We start from the raw sequence: 24,946 nt of genomic DNA on the forward strand, positions 1-24,946 counted from the left end.
GAATGGGCCACCCAGGTTCCCCTAAGTTACTAGTTTAAAAACACCTTTAGTAACACTAATATTGTCACCATCAAACTGCCACACAACATGCTTAGCTTTTTGCACAAAAGTTAACTTTGATAACACATGGCTAAGTTTCCTGATTAATGCAAAAATCCTGTAGTACTGAGGTTAAAAAAAAAAACACTAATTGCTTAAGATTCTGAAATACATTCTTGAAGGCAAGCGATCTATCACTGCTCATATAATTTCTTGCCAAATTCAACTGCTGAAAGTTTTTCAAATGTTTCTTTTCAAAAATGCACCTGGATGAAAAAGTAAAAGTAAGTATGTTAGTTGGAAGTGAAACAAAAATTTTTTTTTTTAAGAGAAATGGCTATGTTTGGACTGTGTTTTGCTTAAAGAAATCCTAGAATGCTCTCTAGGTAGGGCAATGATTGTGAGTCTGCTCCATTATATTTACAAGTTATATTTTTCCTAAAGTGTAAGAAAACCTGATAGTAATTGGTACCAGTATAGCAGACCAATATAAACCAATTACATATTTTTTCACTTTTCCTGATTCCTCCAGGAAATGGAAGATGACTTTAAAATTGAGGTGTAAGAGATGCTGTTAAATATTTGTCACAGTTTTTCAAAACTGGACTGAGATTTCATCAACCTTAGATCATTTCCTCTTCTTGAGAACCAAATACTAACTATTGTTTCTTGGGTATGGCATATTCCTAACTGTAAACTTGAGTAAGTGAGCCTCTTTCAGACCTGGGTTTTGGGGGTTGTCTTTTTTTAATGCTCCCTAATGGAACTTCTCCATTCATTTCAGAATAGGGCACTCCTGCAAAGGGAAGATGGATATCCTAGGCATGAAGTCCAAGACAATAGCCTAAGGAATGGAGAGGTCCAAAAAGTAGGTTTCTCAGTGTGAAAGCTTGCACAGAACATCACCCACCTGCTTGGACGGCTCACTTCTGGACTGTTAGAGGGAAATAACTGGACTGAAGAGGGAAATAAAGTCCTGTCTTCTGTAAGTCATGGTGTGGGAGGGTCTCCTGTTATACCAGCTTGAGCTTGTGCCTAACCTAATCATACCTGAGGCTTCTTTCCTCTCTTCCTCCTGCCCATAAGAAGCCCATCTTTATTGGTTGGAAGCATTTTTTGCCCTGCTCTCTCGGACTCACCTTTATAGCCTTTCAGCCTCTGCCTCTTTTCCATGTGCTTCCTAGCATGGAATGCACTCAGCCACATCTCTTGTCTCTATGTAAGGCTCCTTCCCTAAAGGGCAGCTTTTCTCCTCCGTTAGCAGCAGGTTTTGCCACCTCAAAGGAATTTAACAAAGAACTTAAAGCTGGAATGTTTTTTTAAGTGCTGTATTATTTTACACTCCAACCACCAGGATATAAGGGTTCTAATTTGTCCAAGCCCTTGTTAACACTTGTTATTATCTGTCCTTTTTATTATAAACATTCCTAGTGGTTCAGAAGAGGGGTTTCATCATGGCTTTGATTTGCATTTCCCTGATGCCTAATGATTTTGAGCATCCTTTCTGGCTTATTGACAGTATACACACACACACACACACACACACACATTTGCAGGGGATTTTTTTTTAATTTAAATTCAATTAACATATATTATTCATTTCAGAGGTAGAGTTCAGTGATTCATCAGTCTTATATAACACCCAGTGCTCACTATACTGCATGCCCCCCCTTAATGTCCATCCCCCAGTTACCACATTTCCCCTGCCAGCAACCCTCACTTTGTTTCCTATGATTAAGAATCTTTTATGGTTTATATATATTCTTTGGAGAAATGTCTGTTCAGAACCTTTGCCTACTTAAAAAACTGAATTATTTATCTTTATATCAGTGAGTTGTAAGACTTCTTTATCTAGACAGTAGTCTTTTGTCAGATACATAACTTGCCATCATGTAAAACTCTTCTGCCATTCTCTGGGCTCTTTTTTCACTTTCTTGACGATGCCCTTTAAAGCACAACAGTTTATAATCTTGATAAAGTCCAACTTATTTCTTATTTGTGTTTGCTTGTCATATCTAAGATTTTGCCTAACCTGAAGTCATGAAGATTTACTCCTAGATTTTCTTCAAAATTTTTCATTTAAGCTCCTACATTTATATCTTTGATACATTTATTTGAATTTTTTTTTTTTAGAGAGAGATAGCACAAAGAAGGGGAGACAGAGAGAGGGGGAAAGAAGCAGACTCCCCACTGAGTAGGGAGCAATCCCAGGACCCTGAGATCATGATCTGAGCCAAAGCCAGACACATAACTGACTGAGCCACCTGGGTTCCCCGATTTTCTCCTAATTCTTTTTTTTTTTTTTAAGATTTTATTTATTTATCAGAGAGAGAGAGAGCACAGGCAGACAGAATGGCAGGCAGAGGCAGAGAGGCAGAGGGAGAAGCAGGCTCCCTGCCAAGCAAGGAGCTCAATGTGGGACTCGATCCCAGGGCACTGGGATCATGATCTGAGCCGAAGGCAGCTGCTTAACCAACTGAGCCACCCAGGCGTCCCGATTTTCTCCTAATTCTTAAATCAGTTTGGGAAATTATATTTTTCTGAAAAACATGTTTTCTTTGTTTCAATTTTTTTGGTATCACAGTTGATGGATTTCCATATCTTTTAAACTTCTGATTAATCTAGAATATGACTCCTTTTTTGCCTTTGACCTTTGTAAAAAGATGTATTTGTTAACTTTAGGGAGAGAGTGGGTGGGAGGGGGCAGGGAAGAGAGAGTCTCAGACTCCATGCTGAGCTTAGAGCCTGATGCAGGGCTCCATCCCTAAGATCTCTAAGGACTTTAAGATTGTTATCTGAACCAAAACCAGGAGTCCCATGCTTAACCCAGTTGGACGACTCAGGCACCCTTGCCTCTGATGTTTTAAACAAACTCTCTTTTTTTTAGAACAGTTTTAGATTTATGGGGAAATTGCAAACATAGTACACAGAGTTGCCGTACACTCCACCCCTAGCTTCTGCTATTATTAACATCTTATATTTGCATGGCATATTCACTGCAATTAATAAACCAGTACTGATACTTACAGGTATCAGTACCTGATTAAGTCTGTAGTGTATTGAGATTTCTTTTTACCAGTGTCCTTCCCACCAACAGTGTAGGAGGGTTCCCCTTTCGCCAGTGTCCTTTTTCTGTTCCAGGATTCCATCCAAGATACCACATTACATTTAATCATCATGTATCCTTACATTCCTCATAGAACCTCTTGTCTTGTGACAATTTCTCAGATTCTTCTGGTTTTCGATTACCTGGACAGTTTTGAGGAGTATTGGTCAGGTATTTTGTAGGACTTGTCTGATGTTTTTCTGATTAGATTGGGGTTTTGCAATTGGGAGAGGAAGATCACGGAAGTGTAAAGGATCATTTTCCTTATATGTCCAGGATACAAACTATCAACACAGTCTGTCAATGCTAATGTTGACCTTGATCACCTGGCTAAGGTGGTGTTCCATTTATCCTCTGTGAAATGTCTATACCAGCACTGAGGAAGTCACTATGGGCAGTCTCCACTTAGGTAGTTGGAGTTAGGCTCCACTTTCTTGTGGGCAAAGTTATATACATAATTATTTGCAGTTTTGTATAGGAGATTTATCTCCCCCACTATTTGTTCATTTATTCAATAATTTATATCAGTATGGATTCATGGATATTTATTTTATGCTTTGGGATATAATCCAATGCTACTTTATTTTATTGTTCCAGTTGCGCAGCTTTACTGTGAGCTCTTTCAGTTGGTTTCTGTATCACTTTGACTTTCTCCTATTACTGTGGGTGTCTTTTGTTTGATTCTTTGTTTTGAGCCCTTCCTTACTTTTGTGGCATTGTATGATGCTCTAAGCTTATACACTTCCTGCCCTAGTCCTAGAATTAGCCATTTTGTCAAGGGCCCTGGTTCCCTTTTATTTTTAAGATTTTATTTATTTGTCAGAGAGAGAGTATAAGCAGGGGGAGGGGCAGAGGGAGAAGCAGGCTCCCCGCTGAGCAAGGAGCCCAATGTGGGACTCGATCCCAGGACCTGGGGATCATGACCTGAGCCGAAGCCAGATGTTTAACTGACTGAGCCACCCAGTTGTCCCCCCTGGTTCCCTTTATTAAAGAATGGTATTAGAATCCAAAATCTGGGTACAGTGAGTGCTTCTTGCTTCTGAGGTGTCATTGCTTCTAAGTCCTCTCAGCTGACAGAGCAAAGAATATGTGTATGTACACATGTAAGAAAAACTCCATTCATGCTAGCTCCCATTCCTCCCCTGTGTCTCCTTTAACTATGCATACAGAACACTCAGACACTTCTGGTCATCAAGCATATGAAAGCTTTTCCCCACATCATGCAATTCCGTGACACTAGGTGTATGTCCTACAAGTTAACTCAATTCTAGCAATATCAGCCTAGAAATTGTGTCCAGTTTCATAGGCCAAGGGCTCAGTTCCATTAGACTGCTTCCTCCCCCCACTTCAGATGCCCATCACAAGTGGTAGTCCCCGGGTTATCCACAACTTCTGTCTAATTAAGCTACAAATTGGAGGTTCCCATGTTCCCTCCTCAGGTTTGATTAATTTGCTAGAGCAGCTACAGAACTCCAGGAATCACATTTGCCAGTTTATTGAAGAATACAGATGAACAACCAGATGCAGAGCTAACCCAAGGCAAGGTCTGGGAGGATCCCACACATAGGAGCTTCTGTCCCCATGGAGTGTGGGGTGCGCCACCCTCCCGGCATGGATTTGTCTGCCAACCTGGAAGTTCCCTTAACCCTGTGCTGTTGGGGTTTTCAAAGGTTTCCTCATGTAGGCATGATCAACTGTTAACTCATTTTCTAGCCCCTCTCTGTTCTTTGGAGGATGAGGGGTGAGAATGAAAATTCCCAGCTTCTAATTATGGCTTGGTCTCTCTGTGACCAGCCTCCATCCAGGAGCCACGAGGAGCCCACCCAGAGTCACCGCATTGGAACAAAAGATGCTCCTAGTGCTCTTATCACCTAGGAACTTACAGAGGTTTCAGGCATTGTGTCAGGAACTGGGGTAAGAAACCAATATTTTTTTTCTATTATCTCACGGTGTATATGTATATGCGACCATAGATATCAAGTAAACATGAAATGAGTCCATACTGATGTCTCCAAATCTAATTTATACCACATGGATTTTCCAACCTCCTCCTCTTGCTATAAATTCCTACTCCGGCAATGAAAAACCCAGCTTCCACCATCTGCCATCCTTTTACTTAATTATTCCAGTGTAAATGTATATAGCAGTATCAAAATTGTTAACTGAATATAACTTTATCAGTTAGAGTATAGCACTTATGTACAGTTTATTTTGCCTTTAGTTTGACAGATCATTCATTGCCAAAGTTATTTAGGGCAGCATTTCTCCCCCTTATCCCTAGCGAGCTAGTTTCACAATTTTTAGTATAGTTAGAATGTTCTGCATTCTTCATTCCATCTTCGGGCTTCCCAGACCTCCTGAATGATTTTTTTTTTTAAGATTTTATTTATTTATTTGACAGAGAGAGCACAATCAGGGGGAGCTGCAGGCAGAGGGAGAGGGAGAAGAAGGCTCCCCCAGAGCTCCTGATCCTGGGACTGTGGGATCATGATGTGAACCGAAGGCAGATGCTTAACCAGCTGAGCCACCCAGATACCCCTAATGATTTTTTAAGTTGCTTTTTTGTTTTGTTTTGTTTTAGTAATCTCTACACCCAATTGTGGGCCATAAACTCATGACCCTGGGATCAAGAGTCGCATGCTCTTCTGACTGAGCCACCCAGGCACCCGCTAAATGATTGCTTACTTTGCATACATTAAGACTCACTCTTTGCACTACAGAGTTCTGTGGGGTTCAACAAATGAATAGTGTCATGTATGCACATTTACAGTATCATGCAGGATATTTGAACTGTCCTAAGAGAATGCTCAGCGCTGTACCTGTTCAACCCTTTCTCCCCTCCTCCTGAGCTCCAGACAACCATGGAACTTTTTTAAAATTGAAGTATAACTGATATATTATATTATATTAGTTTCAGGTGTAGAACATAATGATTTCAGAACTATATACATTGCACAATGTTCCTCATGACGAGAGTAGTTATTCTTTGTCACCTATAACTGACTATATTCCCTGCGCTGTACTTTTCACCCCCGTGACTTATTTATTTTATAACTGGAAGTTTGTTCCTCTAATTCCCTAAATCCCCTTCACCTATTTCACCTATCTTCCCACTTACTCCCCTCTCGTAATTACCACTAGTTCTCTGTATTTATGACTGTGTTTCTAATTTTGTTGTTGTTTGTTTGTTCATTTGTTTTATTTTTCAGATTTTAGATCACACAGTAGTTTTGTTTCTCAGACTTATTTCAGTTAGCATAATACCTTCTAGGTCTGTCCCTATTGCAAATGGCAATATTTTGCTTTTTTATAGCTGAGTAATAGTCCACCGTGTATATATACCATCTTCATTCATTCATCCATCAGTAGACACTTGGGTTGCTTCCATATCTTGGCTATTGTAAAAAAAAAAAGAATCCTTCAATAGACCAAGAGGTGCATATATCTGTCCAAATTAGTGTTTTTCTTTTCTTTGGGTAAATGCCCACAGTCACTGAACTTTTTACTGTCTCAACAGTTTTGCCTTTTCAGAAATGTCATGTAAATTGGATTCATACCTTTTGTGGCCTTTTCAGACTTGCTTCTTTCACTTAGCAATATGTATTTTAGTTTCTTCTATGGCTTTTCATGGCTTCATAGCTTGTATCTTCTTACCACTGAATAATATACAATTTATGGCTATACCACAGTTTGTTTATCCATTCACCTATTGAAGGACATCTCCATTGCTTCCAGGTTTTAGTGATAATGAATAAAGCTACTACAAACATTCATGTGCCTGTCTCCATTTTGACTAATGAAATTATTTATGTCACTCTATCTTTTCTTGAGCAATCTTGCTTGACTTTTTTTTTTTTTTTTTAAAGGAAACTCTGCATGGGACTTCAACTCACTACACCAGGGTCGAAAGTCACATGTTCTACAGACTGAGCCAACCAAGTGTTTCAGTCTTGCTTGACTTTTATTTATTCTGTTACTCTTTCTAAAAAATCAACTTCAAGCTTTATTACTCTTTTTTAGTGTATTTTTATTTTCTGTGTCATTGACTTATTTTCTGATGTTTACTACCCTGGGGTTTACTCTGATGTTCTTCTGGCTTCCTAAATTGGAAACATTAATCTTCAGTCTTCTGAAGGCTATGAGAATTTTATTCAAGCCCTACTTTTACTACATGCCACAAGTTTTGGTACATAGCATTTTCTTACCATCCAGTTCTAAGTATTTTTGTTGAAATTTGTCACTGTGAATTTGTAGCATACCTATCTGCCAAATTAGGTGATGTTCCCCAGTATCCTGAGTATAGGCACAGAAAAAGTGGAAGTTTAAGGACAACCTAGGCTTAGAATTTTGCCGGGAAAGTACATCCCAACCACTGTATCTAATTTCACACCTCACAGCCACATCTCATTTTCTCCCTGCATCTCATCAGGTCGTCTTTCTTCAATTAGAGAATCTGTCTCTCATTACACTTTCTTCATTCCCCTGTGGTGTCTATCACATATGTCCACCATTAAATGTTAATGCCTGTGTGCAGTGTGTAAACCTGGCGATTCACAGACCTGTATCCCTGGGGCTAATAATACATTATATGTTAATAAAAAAATTAAAAATATAAAAATAAAATCACAAACCACTCCCCCCCCCAAAATGTTAATGCCTAAATTGGCTTGTGGTACTGCGGGTATGAGAGTGTCACAGGGGACTATAAGAGATGGAGATGGATGGCGACTGACCAGCTGCTGCAGCCTAAACAGGCAGAAACATTTCAACATCTCTTTGAGAGTTTGGAAGTGCCAATGTTACCTTTAACTAATCTGATGCTCAGAACTATCACAATTATCCTTCACAATTACCCATAAGTACTCAGTAGATTTGCTATATCCACAATTATACGGAAGCCTTCTTGTATAGTGACAAGTGACTCTTCTCCCCATCCAAATCACTTGGAGAAGGGGAAAGGAACCGCTGCAGAAGGCAAGGAGACCCAAATCCAGAGACACCCAGGAGCAGAGAGTCAGAGCCAGAAGTGACCATGGAAACAAGTCTTGGATCTAGGCTGACATCCTGGTGGCAGGTGGATTAGGGTACTGTTTTTTCTTTTTTCTTTTTTTTTTTTTTTAAAGATTTTATTTATTTATTTGAGAGAGAGACAGGGAGAGAGAGCATGAGTGAGGAGAAGGGCAGAGAGAGAAGCAGACTCCCCGTGGAGCTGGGAGCCCGATGCCGGACTCGATCCCGCGACTCCGAGATCATGACCTGAGCCGAAGGCAGTTGTCCAACCAACTGAGCCACCCAGGCGTCCCAGGCGTACTGTTTTTTCTAAGCTGCAGAGTGTACCCTCCTTTAGAGGAACATGAAATAAATTTAATGGATTGCAATCAGCATCTGTTTTAAGTGAAATAGGACAGAACGAATAGAAAATAACAGATTGTGTCCTACAGAGCATAAGATAATTACTTTCTATGAAATTTTTCAATGTGGATGTATGTGCTAATATTAGATCATGAGATAAAATGTATTTTTAATGGAAGGTCATAGTAAAAAAAAAAGCTTAAAACGCTCTAGACAAGAGGCTAAGTTACATATGGGGGTATGGAGGAGAGGGCATAGGAAGAGATATTTAAGTTAGGTCTCAAAGGGATCGTAAGAGAAGTTAAAGGACATTCTAAAGGAAGTGCACGTACAAAGGGAACAGCAAGAAGTTCATGATGGTGGAACCTCATTTAGGGAGGGAGGCATGGCAGAGATGAAGGTGAAGGGGTGCCTGGGTGGCTCAGTGGGTTAAAACCTCTGCCTTCGGCTCAGGTCATGATCTCAGGGTCCTGGGATCGAGCCCTGCATCAGGCTCTCTGCTCAACAGGGAGCCCGCTTCCTCCTCTCTCTGCCTGCCTCTCTGCCTACTTGTGATCTCTTGTTTGTCAAATAAATAAATAAAATCTTTTTTTAAAAAAGATAAAGGTGGAGAGGAAGGTAAGCTGAGGTTTTGTTGTGAAGAGTCTTAAACACAAAGTGAGAGGTTTTACTTTTATAAATTTTACTTATTTTGCAAGATGAGAAAGGTTCTCTTCAAAAGGAAGATAAACCTAGTATTTGGTTCCCTTTGAAACCCACAGAAGAAAATAACAGTACTATTCATTGAGCATTTACAGTAGGTCAATGTTGAACTTCTTTCTATGCATTAGTTTAATTACCGATTAGCACAGTAACTACTTATATGGTTCATATTATAGTGACTCTCCTTTGACAGACGGGCAGACTGAGGCTTAGAGACCTTTTAAGTTGCTCAGGTCGTCTACCTATCAAGTGGAAAGGGTGGGCAGGTCTGACCCCAAAACCAGTGCACTGGACCACTTTATAAAGATGGAGCCTCTAAACAGCCGTCTCATCAGCTGATAGAGACCAAAGACGGAGAATGTTTGGCTTTCCCTCTTCAGCTTATGCCTCAAGCACAAGCAGACTGCTTTTTATACCTGTGCGAAGTGGAGGAAACAGCTGGAGGGGAGCAGTGCCAGCATTTACTCCCACTCCCCACTTCAACAACTCCTCCTCTTCTGTCTCCAACACTCTCCCTGCTTTAGTACAACAACCTTCTGGGCCTGCTGCTTTATAAAAGAGGAATAATGTTATCTTTTATTAAGGATGTCATGATTATTCCATAAACTCTTCTTAAAAACACTTTGAGGGGGCGCCTGGGTGGCTCAGGGGGTTAAGCCTCTGCCTTTGGCTCAGGTCTTGATCCTGGGGTCCTGGGATGGAGCCCCACGGGGCTCTCTGCTCAATAGGGAGCCTGCTTCCTCCTCTCTCTCTCTCTCTCTGCCTGCCTCTCTGCCTACTTGTGATCTCTGTCTATCAAATAAATAAATAAAATCTTTTAAAATAAATAAAAATAAAAAAATAAAAACACTTTGAGAATAAAGTAGTTACTCCTATTGGATTGTTCATTTTGTAATATCATTTTTACTTGCATTTGAAGGTACATTGTTGCAGCTAAATTTCCAAGAGTCCCCTGCCTTCTGTTACACTTATTCTTCTCATTTCCATGTACAGACTATCGGGCACTAGGCAACTCAAGTCAAAGGGCAACTTACTGGCTAGCTCAGTTCTTACTTCCTTAGATATCCCATCTCCTCTCTGCTCTCACTGGCCAGAAGTGGGCAAATCAGGCTGATACCTACTTAAAGATTTGAAAGATGCTAAAAGGCTTCTGCCTAAAAAATATCTCCCCAACATCTGTTCTAATTCTTTTTGTTTTTAAGATTTTATTTATCTGACAGAGAGAGAGCACAAATAGGGAAAACAGCAGGCAGAAGGAGAGGGAGAAGAGGCTCCCTGCTGAGCTGGGAGACTGACACGGAGCTCGAACTCAGGACCCTGGGATCATGACCTGAGCGGAAGGCAGCCGCTTAAAGACTGAGCCACCCAGGTGCCCCTGATTCTAATTCTACGCACTCTCCAGTGGCCCTCTTGAAAAGACACACCTTTTCAATTCGTTTAAGGTATGAAGTTACCTGACAGGGATTATTTATTAGCTAACTAATTAGTCTGTCACAGAAGCCACCTGCTTCCAATATCACCAAGAACAGAGAAGGGAGAATGACACCTAGGATTATATGATTTGATGGGTTAAGGGAGTAGGTAAAGGAGATGGAGGTAGAATTAGGAAATAAAGGAAGAAAAGATCCAGAACTGAAAGCACTGTTAGGGAAGCACTATTAGGCTCAGCAGCGTAAGCACTTAGAGACATGTGCATCCCTAAGAGAAAAGGTTTTAAAAAGAGAAGTTGGTGGGGAGTTAGTTTTTAACAGGTACAGAGTTTCAGTCAAGGAAGATGAAAACGTTCTGGAGATGGATGGTGATGGTGGTTGCTCAAGAAGGTGAATGTACTTAATAACACAGAACTGTGCTCTTAAAATCAGCTAAAATTTTAAGTTTCATGGTATGTATACTACAAATATATTCTAGACAATCTGTGAGGGAAATGAAGTCAAGGCTGTTAGAGAGTATGTTAGTCACCCTTCAAGATGGCGCCAATGATGCTTGCCTTCTACTATATACTTCCCTGTATTGTACCACTCCCTACAGTGGATAGAGCTGACTTGGGTAACCAATAGATGAAGCAGAAATGACCCTCCAAGGCTGTCTAAAACCTCCAAGGTTCTAAAAGACATTGTAGCCTCCAACTGGTTCTCTCTTAGATCTCTTGCTCTGAGGGAAGCGAGCTGCCATATTGTGAGGACACTCAAACAGCCTACGGGGAGGTCCAGGGATGAGAACCTGAGGCCTTCAACCGACAGCCAGCATTAAACCATCAACCCATTGAGGAGCTGCCTTGAAAGCAGATCCTCCAGCAGTCCCATTTACCATCTGGACTGCAACCTCATGACAGAGCCTAAGCCAGAACCCCTTAGCTCCCACATTCCTCACCCACAGAAATTGTGAGATAATATTGATATCTGTTGTAAGCCACGATTTGGGGGGTGATTAATCTGTTCTATAGAAATCGATGACTAATACAGATAGCATGAAGACACACCCCCCCCCCCATCAGCTGCCTGAGTCGGGTAGAATCTTCTGTCATTTACAGATCTGTTTGTTCCAGGATAATTTCACAGTTGCTTAAAGATATTCGTGATCCCATGGGGTGCCTGGGTGGCTCAGTGGATTAAGCCTCTGCCTTCAGCTCAGGTCCTGATCTCAGGGTCCTGGGATCGAGCCCCGCATCAGGCTCTCTGCTCAGCGGGGAGCCTGCTTCCCTTCCTCTCTCTCTCTCTGCCTGCCTCTCTGACTATTGTGATCTCTGTCTGTCAAATAAATAAATAAAATCTTCTAAAAAAAAGATATTCGTGATCCCATTTAGATACAGTTGCACTTATCTTTACATGTTTTGAATACCCAACAGGCATTCCTTAAAAATATTTCCCAAAATTGGAAAGGCATTGTTGAATTTCAGATCGTTAAGGCTAGCAAGAGCAATTTCTAACATAATATACCTTGTCAGATAATGGGAATGTTTTTCCTTTAATATGATAGATGCAATGCTTAAAAACCTGAAGGCAGGACAGTATTTTCTTTTCTTTCATTTATTTATTTAAATTTAATTAATTAACATATAATATATTATTGGTTTCAGGTGTATAGGTCTGTGATTCATCAGTCTTATACAATACCCAGTGCTCAGTACAACACATACCCTCCCCAATGTCCATCACCAGCACCCCTCCAGCACCCCCCTCCCCCCCCCCTCAGTTTGTTTCCTACGATCTTACTCTTTGTCTCTCTAGCTTAATCTTGTTTCATTTTTTCCTCTCTTCCCCTATGATTCTCTGCCTTGTTTCTGAAATTCTACGTATTGATGAGATCATTTTTTTAAAAAGATTTTGTTTATTTATTGACAGCACAAGATGGGGAGCAGCAGGCAGGTAGGCAGAGGGAGAGGGAGAAGAAGGCTCCCTGCAGGGAACCCAATGTGGAGCTCGATTCCAGGACCCTCAGATCATGACCCAAGCTGAAAGCAGATGCTTAAAGACTGAGCTACCTCTAGTTCCATCCATGTCATTGCAAATGGGAAGATTTCATTTTTTTTGGTGGCTCCATTATATATATATATATATATATATATATATATATACACACATATGATGATTTCTTTTTTTTTGGTGGCTCCATTATACACACACACACACACACACACACACACACATATACACACATACCATACCTTCTTTATCCATTCATATGTCAGTGGACATTGTGAACATTACTGCTATAAACATTGGGGTAGCAGGTGCCCCTTTGGATCACTACATTTGTATCTTTGGGGTAAATACCCAGTAGTGCAATTGCTGAGTCATAGGATAGCTCCTATTTTCAACTTTTGAGGAACTTCTATACTCTTCCAGAGTGGCTGCACCAGCTTGCATTCCCACCGACAGTGTAGGAGGGTTTCCTTTTCTCTGCATCCTCACCAACATCTGTTGTGTCCTCACATGCTCTCTTACACTGTTCTCATTCAGTTAATGCAGGCAACGGTACCTAGGGTTTTCACAGCATTTGGTGACAGGCAGCAGGAAACTAATTGGATTTCTTCAAGGTCACAGGTTTCAGTTGACAGAAACTTTACTATGTAATCCATTCCTTTCCCAATGTCAGACAAATGCATCGGATGAAGTAAACTCATCTTCTTCAGGTTTGTCAGCAAAAAGTTGGAAAGGAAATACATTAGGGCATCAGGTTAATTTGATTTACGCATTGATTAATGGACTGAAAAGAAAACAAAGAACCATTGCGCAGAGATCTTGCATGTTCTTTCTGTAGAGACCTTGAGTTATAAAAAGCAAGAGAGTTTTTCTTCTTTCAACTCACTCTCCCATCTCCTGGATCATACAAAGGTCACCTATGTGAAGGTCATTCTCTCAGCAGCATGAGAAAAACCATAATAAGGTCAGAGATGGGTGTCTTCTTTATCTAAAAGCATGTTCTCCAAATACAGTGGAATTGGACTAGAAAATAATAACAGAAAAATAACAATCTCCAAACACTGATAAATTTAACAGTAGACTTCTAAATAAGCATGGATTAAGGAAAACTAGACAATATTTTGAAAATTATAGAAATAAAAATAAAATATATCAAAATCTGTAGCTAACACAATGCTTAAAGGAAACTGAATTTATGGCTTAAAATTTTCCAAAAAAGAAATCTGTTGAAACAGATAATTTAACTTGCAAATCCTATCAAACATTCAAAGGAGAAATAACGCCAATTCTACAAAATCACATCCAGAAAATACAAGTGGAAGGAAAGTTTCCCTTTTATGATGTCATTAAATGACACAAAACCCAGGCCCAGAGGATAAATTAAAAGAAAAGTTCAAAAATAATAACAAATAAAAAAGAAAACTTCAGAACAATATATCACTCATGAACATAGAAGCAAAAATCCTCAACAAGATATTACTAAGGTTTCCAGCCATATATAAAAAGAATGTTATACTACCACCAAGTGGGCTTCTTACAGGGAATGCAGAGCTATTTCAGTATCTGCTGATCAATCCATATAATTCACTGTATTAACAGTCTAAAGAAGAAAAATTGCATGATCGGATATATTGAGGAAGAAAAAACATTTTACATCATCTGACATCCATCCATAATAAGATTTCTCAGCAACCTAGGAAGAGAAGGGAACTTCCTCAACCTGATAAAAGTCATCTACAAAAATACTACAGTTGATGGGGCGCCTGGGTGGCTCAGTGGGTTAAAGCCGCTGCCTTCGGCTCGGGTCATGATCTCAGGGTCCTGGGATCGAGTCCCACATCGGGCTCTCTGCTCGGTGAGGAGCCTGCTTCCTCCTCTCTCTCTCTGCTTGCCTCTCTGCCTACTTGTGATCTCTCTGTGTCTAATGAATAAATAAATAAATAATCTTAAAAAAAAATACTACAGTTGACATTATACTTAAGGGTGAACGTCTGAATGCTTTGTTCTTTTTTTTTGTTTTGTTTTAAAGATTTTATTTATTCATTTGACAGAGAGAGAGAGATCACAAGTAGGCAGGGAGGCAGGCAGAGAGAGAGGGGGAAGCAGGCCCTCCGCGGAGCAGAGAGCCTGATGCGGGGCTCTAGCCCAAGACCCTGGGATCATTACCTGAGCTGAAGGCAGAGGCTTTAACCCACTGAGCCACCCAGGCGCCCCTGAATGCTTTGTTCTTAATATCAGGAACAAAGGAGGATATTCACTCTCAACCCTCCCATTCAACACTGTCTTGCAAGTCATAATCAGTGCAATAAGGCAAGAAGATAAAATAAATACAAATCAGAAAGGAAGGAATAAACCTGCTATTTTGGAGGATGACATGAAATGAGTATAGCAAATGTGTAGAGTATAAGATCAACAGACAAAAAGCAATTGGATTTCTATGTAGTAACAATAAATGATTGGCAACCAATTTTATAAAATTCGATTTACAATAGCTCCAAAAGAATGAAAAAGTTAGGGCGCCTGGGTGGCTCAGTGGATTAAGCCGCTGCCTTCGGCTCAGGTCATGATCTCAGGATCCTGGGATCGAGTCCCGCATCGGGCTCTCTGCTCAGCAGGGAGCCTGCTTCCCTCTCTCTCTCTCTCTGGCTGCCTCTCTGTCTACTTGTGATTTCTCTCTGTCAAATAAATAAATCTTTAAAAAAAAAAAAAAGAATGAAAAAGTTAGATATAAATCTGATAAAATATATACAGGATCAACATGATGAAAACTACAAAATGGGGCACCTGGGTGGCTCAGTGAGTTAAAGCCTCTGCCTTCAGCTCAGGTCATGATCCCAGGGTCCTGGGATTAAGCCCCGCATCGCATCGGTTTCTCTGCTCAGCAGGGAGCCTGCTTCCCTTCCTCTCTCTCTGCCTGCCTCTATGCCCACTTGTGATGTCTGTCTGTCAAATAAATAAATAAAATCTTAAAAAAAAAGAAAACTACAAAATGATGATAAATGAAAGAAAATCTAGATGAAAGACAAATCATACTCATAGATTGAAAGATTCAACAAAATAAAGATGTTAGTTCTCCCTAAATTGGTCCATAGATTTAGTGTAATTCCAGCTAAGATCCCAAAGAGTTTGATACTATAAATAATGTGAAAGGCAGAGGAACTAAAATACACAGAACAAATTTGGAAAAAAACAAAGTTGAAGAAACAACACTACTCAGTTTTACGACTTACACTAAAACTACCAGTTACTAACACTATGTGTTATTAGCAAAGGAGAGAAGGGTATTGGCAAATGATCAATCAATAAGAGTATAGAGTCCAGAAATACACCCACATAATTACAGCCAGATGATTTTGGATGAAAGTACAAAGGCAATTCAAACATGATAGTCATTTCAATAAACTAGATATTCATATGCAAGAAAAATGAACCTTGATCTAAACATCATATTTTCCATAAATGTTAACTCTAATGGATCATAAATATAATTATAAAACATAAAAATTTAAGAAGAAAAGATAGGAGAAAATCTTCATGACCTGGGATTAGGCAAAAAGTTCTGAGAAATCACACCAAAAGCGTGATTCATACAAGCAACAACGGACTGCAGCTAAATCTAGAATGTTTGTTCTATGAAAGATACCATTAAGAGAATGAAAAGACTAGCTACAGATTAGGAGGAAATATTTTCAAATCACTTGTCTGACAGAGGGCCTGTATCCAAAATATATAAAGAACACTCAAAACTCAACACTAAGAAGATAAATTACCCAATTAAAAAGCAGGTGAAAACTTAAACAGACACTTTGTCAGAGAGGTATATAATTGGCAAACCAGCCCGTGATAAGTTTTCAACTTTTAGGAGCTAAGTATGATGAGATAACAGAACACCAGAATTCCAATTGCTCCACATCCTCATCAGAACTTGGTGTTTTCTGCTTTTTTTTTTTTTCTTCTTGTAGGGCAATTGTAAAATGACAAAAATAAAAACACAAACGCTATTAAGTGCTCGTGAGAATTCAGAGCAGCAAAACCTCTCGTATATTGCTATTGGAAATGTAAAGGGGTACAAACTGGAAAATAGCTTGGAAGTTTCTTAAAAAGTTAAATAAGCGCTTGTCCCATAGCTTAGCAATCCCACCCCTAGGTATTTACCTAAGTGAACTGGAAGCTTATTTTCAGGGGTGCCTCGATGGCTCCGTGGGTTAAGCGTTTGACTCCTGATTTTGGCTCAGGTTATGATCTTAGGTCGTGATCTCAGGGTGAGGCTCCGTGCTGGGTGTGAAGCCTGCCTAAGATCCTCTGTCTCCCTCTCCCTTGCTCTTTGCCTCTCCATCCCCGCCCCGTCCCCGCCACCAGCTGGGGCATGCACACTCTCTCTCTCTAAAATAGGGAAAACTTATTTTCACACCCAAACCTGCATACAAACATTTATAGGAGCTTGATTTATAATTATCCAATCTGGGAATAACCTACATGTCTTTCAGCGATGATGAGATAAACTGTGGCACCTCCATGCAGTGCAACACTATTCAGCAAAGAAATGGATGAATGAGGAATATTCTGAAGAAATGCGGAGGGCAAAAATAGAAACCAGCCTTGGGTAGAAGTGACAGGGCGCTGGATTTTAAAACTTTTTAAATTTATTTGACACAGTGAGAGAGAGAGAGAGAGCACAAGCAGGCAGAATAGCAGAGAAAGGGAGAGGGAGTGGGAGAAGCAGGCTCCTCAATGAGCAGGGAGCCAGACGTGGGACTTGATCCCAGGACTCTGGGATTGTGACCCGAGCCGAAGGCAGGGCACTGGATTTTAGCTATAAGAAGGAATGAGCACTGGTTACAAACCCAAATGTCAACGAGGGCCAGGGAGATAGTGTCATTCCAAGAAGTAGAACAGGTGGGTGCCATGCCCACACGGAGATGATGTATCTTGTCCACAGAGCATAGGAACATCTCAGGAAGCTCTAGCTGATTGTTACCAAGTGAAGATGTGGGCATGCAGTTGCCAGACCTATAATTATCAAGAGAAATGAGTAACCTGTAGTTTCACACTGCAATCTCCCAGTAGCAAAATGCTGCCAACTCCAGGGAGAAGAATCGTGACCAGGGGATGGGAAAGGGAAGGTGACTTTGTTGTAAACAGTTTTATAATTTGGGTCACGTGAATATGTTACACAAAAAACAAATGTAAAAATTAAAAACAAAATATTGGCAAACATTCAAAAGACAATTCTGTACAACATGTAGGCCAAATTCAGCACGTAGACAACCAGTGTGCAGGATCAGCACAAAGGAACAGCCATCAAGAGGAGGAGGCGAGCTTCCTGACACAGAAGTTAGTCTAATGAAGTCCTGGTGACCATGCAGAATCTTATGGAAGGGATTCCTACATTGAGAAGGTTGCAAAAATTATCTGTACAACAGAGTCTAGATTTTTTTTTAAATGATATGAAATTTTCTCTACAGGGTGACAAGTGAGGCAGAGCCTGATGGGAAATCTAGTGAATAAAAAGTTATCTTGGATTACAGTCAAGAAGAGCAAGGCTCCTTCCAGCCAAGAGTTTCATACCACCAGTAGCCCCTGTTCTAGGCAGCAGGGCTGATCTACCTAGGTCAAGCTGGTCTACCCAGGTAAGGCAGATAGACATTCACCTATACTACTATTTTGAATTTTGGGAAAACTTCCCTTTACCCAGGAAGACTGGCCCCACATGTATGTGTCTGACACCCAAAAGTTCTTCATGTTAGACAAAATCTGTTCCCAAAATCTTCTTTCTTTCTTTTTTTTTTAAGATTTCATTTATTTATTTGACACAGAGAGAGAGAGATCACAAGTAGGCAGAGAGGCAGGCAGAGAGAGAGGGGGAAGACGGCTCCCCGCTGAGCAGAGAGCCCGATGTGGGGCTCCAACCCAGGACCCTGAAATCATGACCTGAGCCGAAGGCAGAGGCTTAACCCATTGAGCCACCCAAGTGCCCCTCCAAAATCTTAATTCAAAATGAATAATACGTGGGGTGGGGTGGGGCTGGTTATGTATGTTATGCAGTTTCCTGGACAAGAAGCCAGTAACACAATTAGCTACCAGCTTCCGCAGGTGATTAGTTTACAGGCTATATTTCCTCTCAGTCTTGAAGCGGGCAAGGGTATCATTTGGCAAGGAGGCAGTGGGTGATGGGTAGAAATGGAGATGCTGAGAAGAGGGGAGAGGTCAGTGAAGACAAGCTGAACCTACCACAGCACACACACACACACACACACACAACCATACAAATTATATTGCCATTCTGTCAAACTATAACTTCAGCTCTTGGAATCGTCCCTGGTGCTTCCCAGTATGACAGCCTTCCCCCACTTATGGACGGCTCTCTCAGTCCTCCCACCTCCCTTCCAAGTCCTGACATGTGGTTGAAACTATTAGGACATGTTTTTTTTTTTTTTTTTTTTTTAATTTTTTATTTCTTTTCAGCGTAACAGTATTCATTGTTTTTGCACCACACCCAGTGCTCCATGCAATCCGTGCCCTCTCTAATACCCACCACTTGGTTCCCCCAAACTCCCACACCCCCGCTCCTTCAAAACCCTCAGATTGTTTTTCAGAGTCCATAGTCTCTCATGGTTCACCTCCTCTTCCAATTTCCCTCAACTCCCTTCTCCTCTCCATCTCCCCTTGTCCTCCATGTTATTTGTTATGCTCCACAAATGAGTGAAACCATATGATAATTGACTCTCTCTGCTTGACTTATTTCACTCAGCATAATCTCTTCCAGTCCTATCCATGTTGCTACAAAAGTTGGGTATTCATCCTTTCTGATAGAGGCATAATATTCCATAGTGTATATGGACCACATATTCCTTATACATTCATCTGTTGAAGGGCATTTTGGCTCTTTCCACAGTTTGGCAACTGTGGCCGTTGCTGCTATAAACACTGGGGTACAGATGGCCCTTCTTTTCACTACATCTGTATCTTTGGGGTAAATACCCAGTAGTGCAATTGCAGGGTCATAGGGAAGCTCTATTTTTAATTTCTTAAGGAATCTCCACACTGTTTTCCAAAGTGGCTGCACCAACTTGCATTCCCACCAACAGTGTAAGAGAGTTCCCCTTTCTCCACATCCTCTCCAGCACATGTTGTTTCCTGTCTTGCTAATTTTGGCCATTCTAACTGTTATAAGGTGGTATCTCAATGTAGTTTTAATTTGAATCTCCCTGATGACTAGTGATGATGAACGTTTTTTCATGTGTCTGATAGCCATTTGTATGTCTTCATTGGAGAAGTGTCTGTTCATATCTTCTGCCCATTTTTTGATATGATTGTCTGTTTTGTGTGTTGAGTTTGAGGGGTTCTTTATAGATCCTGGATATCAACCTTTTGTCTGTACTGTCATTTGCAAATATCTTCTCCCATTCTGTGGGTTGCCTCTTTGTTTTGTTGACTGTTTCCTTTGCTGTGCAGAAGCTTTTGATCTTGATAAAGTCCCAAAAGTTCATCTTCGCTTTTGTTTCCTTTGCCTTTGGAGACATATCTTGAAAGAAGTTGCTGTGGCTGATATCAAAGAGGTTACTGCCTATGTTCTCTTCTAGGATTCTGATGGATTCCTATCTCATATTGAGGTCTTATCCATTTTGAGTTTATCTTTGTGTATGGTGTAAGAGAATGGTCAAGTTTCATTCTTCTACATATAGCCGTCCAGTTTTCCCAGCACCATTTATTGAAGAGACTTTTTTCCACTGTATATTTTTTCCTGTTTTGTTGAAGATTATTTGCCCATAGAGTTGAGGGCCCATATCTGGGCTCTCTACTCTGTTCCACTGGTCTAAGTGTCTGTTTTTATGCCAGTACCATGCTGTCTTGGTGATCACAGCTTTGTAGTAAAGCTTGAAATCAGGTAACTTGAAATCAGGTAAAACTGTGATGCCCACCATTTTATTTTTGTTTTTCAACATTTCCTTAGCGATTCGGGGTCTTTTCTGATTCCATACAAATTTTAGGATTATTTGCTCCAGCTCTTTGAAAAATTCCGGTGGAATTTTGATCGGAATGGCATTAAAAGTATAGATTGCTCTAGGCAGTATAGACATTTTAGGACATTTAAAGCAAAACTATATGATACCTAATATTTCCACGGCACCCCAATGGGCTTGATTATAGCTTAAACTGCTGATGTGTACAATACCTGGCAGCCATACAGTCTGGAGGTCCTGAATACTCCAGGTTTTCAGGTTTGTCACGTGTGTGATGTGCTGCTCCTCTTCTATGGTGAGGGCACTGGCTTCCACGGTGACAAAAATTATTCTCACGGGTGCCGAGGAGAGAACTAAAGCTTCGAGCCACACCAGCATACCTCTTCATGCACAATCTGAGGCTTGTAGCAGAGCTGAATATCTTTCCCAGGTATCTGATTTTTTGCTTATTCAACTTGCTGAAATCCCAGAGTGTGACCTCCAGAGTCTTAAATTCCTGCTTCCAGTTGCAGAACAAAGACATGGCCATGTTGGGAATGTAGGTTTCTGAGGACTCTTCTCCACGCCTGCTTGTGTCTCCTGTGATCTTGTCCCATGAGACCAGAGCTTCTCCATAGAAGTTAAGTTTAATAAAGTCCAGAGGACTGACCCAATTAAGTAAGTGTTCAAAGAAGTCAAATAAATAATCAGGGATGTTCTCTGACTTGATATATAAGCTTTTACCACAAAAGGAAGCTTCAAATTCTTTAGTCAGGTCTGATTCGTATATATGCTCATAGAATCAATTAATGCCACACTCTGTAAAGGAATTGATGTTTATGGCTTTCAGAGTTTCTTGCATGGTGGTGTTTTTCACATTTGCATAGATTCTTGCCTCCAGAGAGGCTTCTTAGTGTTGGAGAGCACAAGGCCCGAGGAGGTTGCCATCTTGATACACTCCTGCAGTCTTTCAAAACAGTCCCGGTGGCTTTGGTAGCTGATCCAGGTGTACGGGAGCAGGTTGCTATACTTGGATGTAAAGTCTGAAATGAAAACCATTTTCTGCAAGTGACATTTCCCTTGGTCACCTCCTCTGGTTCTTGAGACTTCAGTGAATTGCCGACCCTGCATCCTGCTAGGTCTCCTGGGATGAGTCGGGAAAGAATTTATACTTGGGCTTGAACCATTGAGCTGTGTATTTACAGAGGAGTCCAGTTGTTGGTAGGGTGTCCTCATTCACACTGGACATGTCTTCCGGTTGGAAATCAAATCTGTGGAAAAACACGCCCCCCCCAAAGTGAGTTCTCCGTAGTACTCCAGACTCTGAGTGAAGTCACCTGCAGCCCCCTCTCTAAGTTTGTGCTGGTTTTTGTATATCAGCAGATCATAGAAGGTAAGGATCAGTGTTGTTTGTGTGTTAGAGTGGAACTTATTTTCCCCCATCTGGATGACACAAATGATGACCACAAAGTGAGGGGTCTTCCTCAGACTCCTCAAGCACCTGGATTTCTGAATTTGGAGCAACAAACCTTCAGCATGCTCCTTTGTCAGCACTTTCCAGATGAGAGTCTGGGCACTGTCCTCCGTCATAACCCTCTCAGCAGTCAGGGCACCAAACTGCCTGATGTGCCTCAGGCACTCAGTGGTGGGGGGCGACAACACTCATATTCTGGAGGCTGTGGTTTTCCTTTATGAGGATTTCAGTCTCTGGGCAGTTCTGGGCCCTGAATTCATTGTAGCCGCCAAGGAGAAAAAGAACTCTGCTGTAGTTTCAGCAGCATGGCCAGGAAAGTCGGCTTCCTGATTACATCAGGTATATGCACGAGTTGATCCCACATAGTTGCAAAGAGCCCACCTTGTGCCCTGCTCAGCTGGAAGGAGAAGATTAATTTGAACTTGGTCAGAGCCCCACACTTTCCAGAGGCCCAGAGTGTGTCGATTTGCTGTAGCAGAGTGGACTTCCATTTGCCCGACTCCCCTTTGATGATGCAGGGGCTCTGAAGAGTGTCTAGCAGATAATTTGGGGTCAGCTGCTCCACTCGGTAATGGTGATGGTCCTTCTTCCATAGAACACCTTCTGTAAAGGTGCTTTTTGAATTAAAAATAATGTCAATATCTTTACTCAGGGGACAGAAGCTCAAAAAAGATGGGATATGGTATAAATCCTTTAGGTTGTAAGTCAAATCATCTAAGTCTTCTTCTGATCTCTGCTGAAAAAGCCCAGTCAGAGAAGAGGTGAGGTTAGAGGACCCAATTCTGTGTCTCCCCAGAACTTAGAGTTCACGAGGATGAAGATGGAGTTATGCAGAGGATTTTCCATTGGTGACCTGACTTTCCTTCCCCAGTATGAGCCAGCACAATGGATTCCAAATATTTACTCTTCCCTTTTTGCCTTCTGTTTCCTCCTTCCCACCACAGGATCTTTGTCTCAGCCAAACGGGAATGGGAGGAGCCTGTGTTAGGGCTAAGGGAAGTGTGTGAGAATAGTAGGGATTTGGCTGAGAGGGATGGTTAAGGGTAACTTTCCCCAGATCAACCCTTAACCCTGATTAAAATCTATCATGAAACAAAATAAAAGCTATTACTTATTGATAATATTACTAAAAATAGTAATTCCTCACTGGACTAAGGAATGTCAAGAACCATGACCGTGTTAACTTCTTGAATGCCTTCATTATCCAGTTTGATTTTGAAATGAGACTGCACTAAATCTTTAATCCCTGACCATGGAGTGACTTAATTGACTTCAATGACAAGTAATCTAGTAGTTTTTGTTGAGAGTATCTGAGTCTTTCCTCTGCGGAACCAAAAACTACCTAATGACATAAAGAGAGAGGGGAGCAAACGTTCTCTCATTGGGAGTATGGGCTTTCTTCATAGTTTATTCTATTTGTAGAACAGATATAAGAAAGCTGATACTTGCTGAAAAGAAGGGCCATCTGTACCCCAATGTTTATATCAGCAATGGCCATGGTCGCCAAACTGTGGAAAGAACCAAGATGCCCTTCAACGGATGAATGGATAAAGTAGATATGGTCCCTATATACAATGGAGTATTATGCCTCCATCAGAAAGGATGAATACCCAACTCTTGTATCAACATGGATGGGACTGGAAGACATTATTCTGAGTGGAATAAGTCAAGCAGAGAGAGTCAATTATCATATGGTTTCATATACTTGTGGAGCATAAGGAATAACACAGAGGACATTGGGAGATGGAGAGGAGAAGTGAGTTGGGAGGAATTGAAGGGGGAGACAAACAATGAGAGATTGTGGATTCTTGAAAAAACAGGGTTTTGGAGGGGAGGGGAGTGGAGAGTTGGGTGAGCCTTGTGGTAGGTATTATGGAGGGCACATATAGCATGAAGCACTGGGTGTGGTGCATAAACAATGAATTCGGGAACACGGAAAAGAAATAAAACAAAATAAAATTTTAAAAAAAGAAAGTTGATACTTGCTTTGTCCAATCAAATCCTGAAACAGAGGATAGTTCTACTTTTCAAGGGATCTGAGAAAGAGGTTATAGGATTCGGAGCCCTTCTTCAAAATCAGGGGAATGATCCCTCTCACAGCCTTCTGCTTGACCTTCTTGCAGCAAATGAGTTTTATTTCTTCATGATTCAGAACATTCCACACAAATAGCTCATACACAATTTGCTTTATACGAGTCATTCCCATCCTTTGAATGAGGACTCAACTATTCTCCTTTATGAAATTCATTGAGGAAATGGGGGGAAATGTACACATTTATTTATTTATATAAAATGTGCTGGGGCCCCTGGGTGGCTCAGTCATTAAGTGTCTGTTTTTGATTCAGGTCATGGTCCCAGGGTCCTGGGATTGAGTCCCACATCGCATCATCAGCGGAGAGCCTGATTCTCCCTCTCCCCCTCCCCCTGCTTGTGTTCCCCTGTCTCGCTGTCTCTCTCTCTCTGTCAAATAAATAAATAAAATCTTTAAATAAATGAAGAAATAAATAAAATGTGCATCTCAGCAGCCTGTTGCCAGAGCACTAGGGTCATGCCCTCCCCACACCCACCTCCAACCCATGTTGAGTTATGGAAATGCCAAATACTTGAATTCTAGGCCCTCAAGAAAAGTTCTGCAAAGTCCACATCCTTAATCTGAGAGTCTTTCTTGAGCAACATGGTTTTTCTTTGGAAATGAATTCAGGGAAGCAGTCTTATGCCTCAATATAAAAGGGTCTCTAGTGGTAAGACTGTGGGCTTTAGAGTAATGAAACTGGCCTGGGATCTGCCAGTTGCTATAAGCTGTGTAACCTTGGCAAGCTGCTAAACCTCTCCATGCCTGTTTCAGTGCTCTGCTGCTAAGTATTGAACACACTTGTTCTCTGGGGTAAAGGCTCTGGTTGGTAGCATT

The 24,946-nt window shown here is 41.0% G+C and overlaps 1 protein-coding gene across 1 annotated transcript; it reads right to left on the minus strand.

The window, feature by feature from the left end:
* Nucleotides 1–21: 21 nt before the first annotated feature.
* On the minus strand, nt 22–24,286 carry NLRC4 (NLR family CARD domain containing 4). The gene is given in 13 exon segments (XM_059407616.1): nt 22–169; nt 171–305; nt 7,405–7,438; nt 13,178–13,345; nt 20,798–20,907; nt 20,909–21,443; nt 21,446–21,637; nt 21,640–21,705; nt 21,708–21,855; nt 21,858–22,214; nt 22,216–22,327; nt 22,329–22,783; nt 24,023–24,286. Coding segments are annotated over 13 exon segments (2,724 nt in total).
* Nucleotides 24,287–24,946: the final 660 nt, after the last annotated feature.

The sequence above is a fragment of the Mustela nigripes genome, chromosome 7, assembly GCF_022355385.1.
Source record: "Mustela nigripes isolate SB6536 chromosome 7, MUSNIG.SB6536, whole genome shotgun sequence".
NCBI lineage: Eukaryota > Metazoa > Chordata > Mammalia > Carnivora > Mustelidae > Mustela > Mustela nigripes.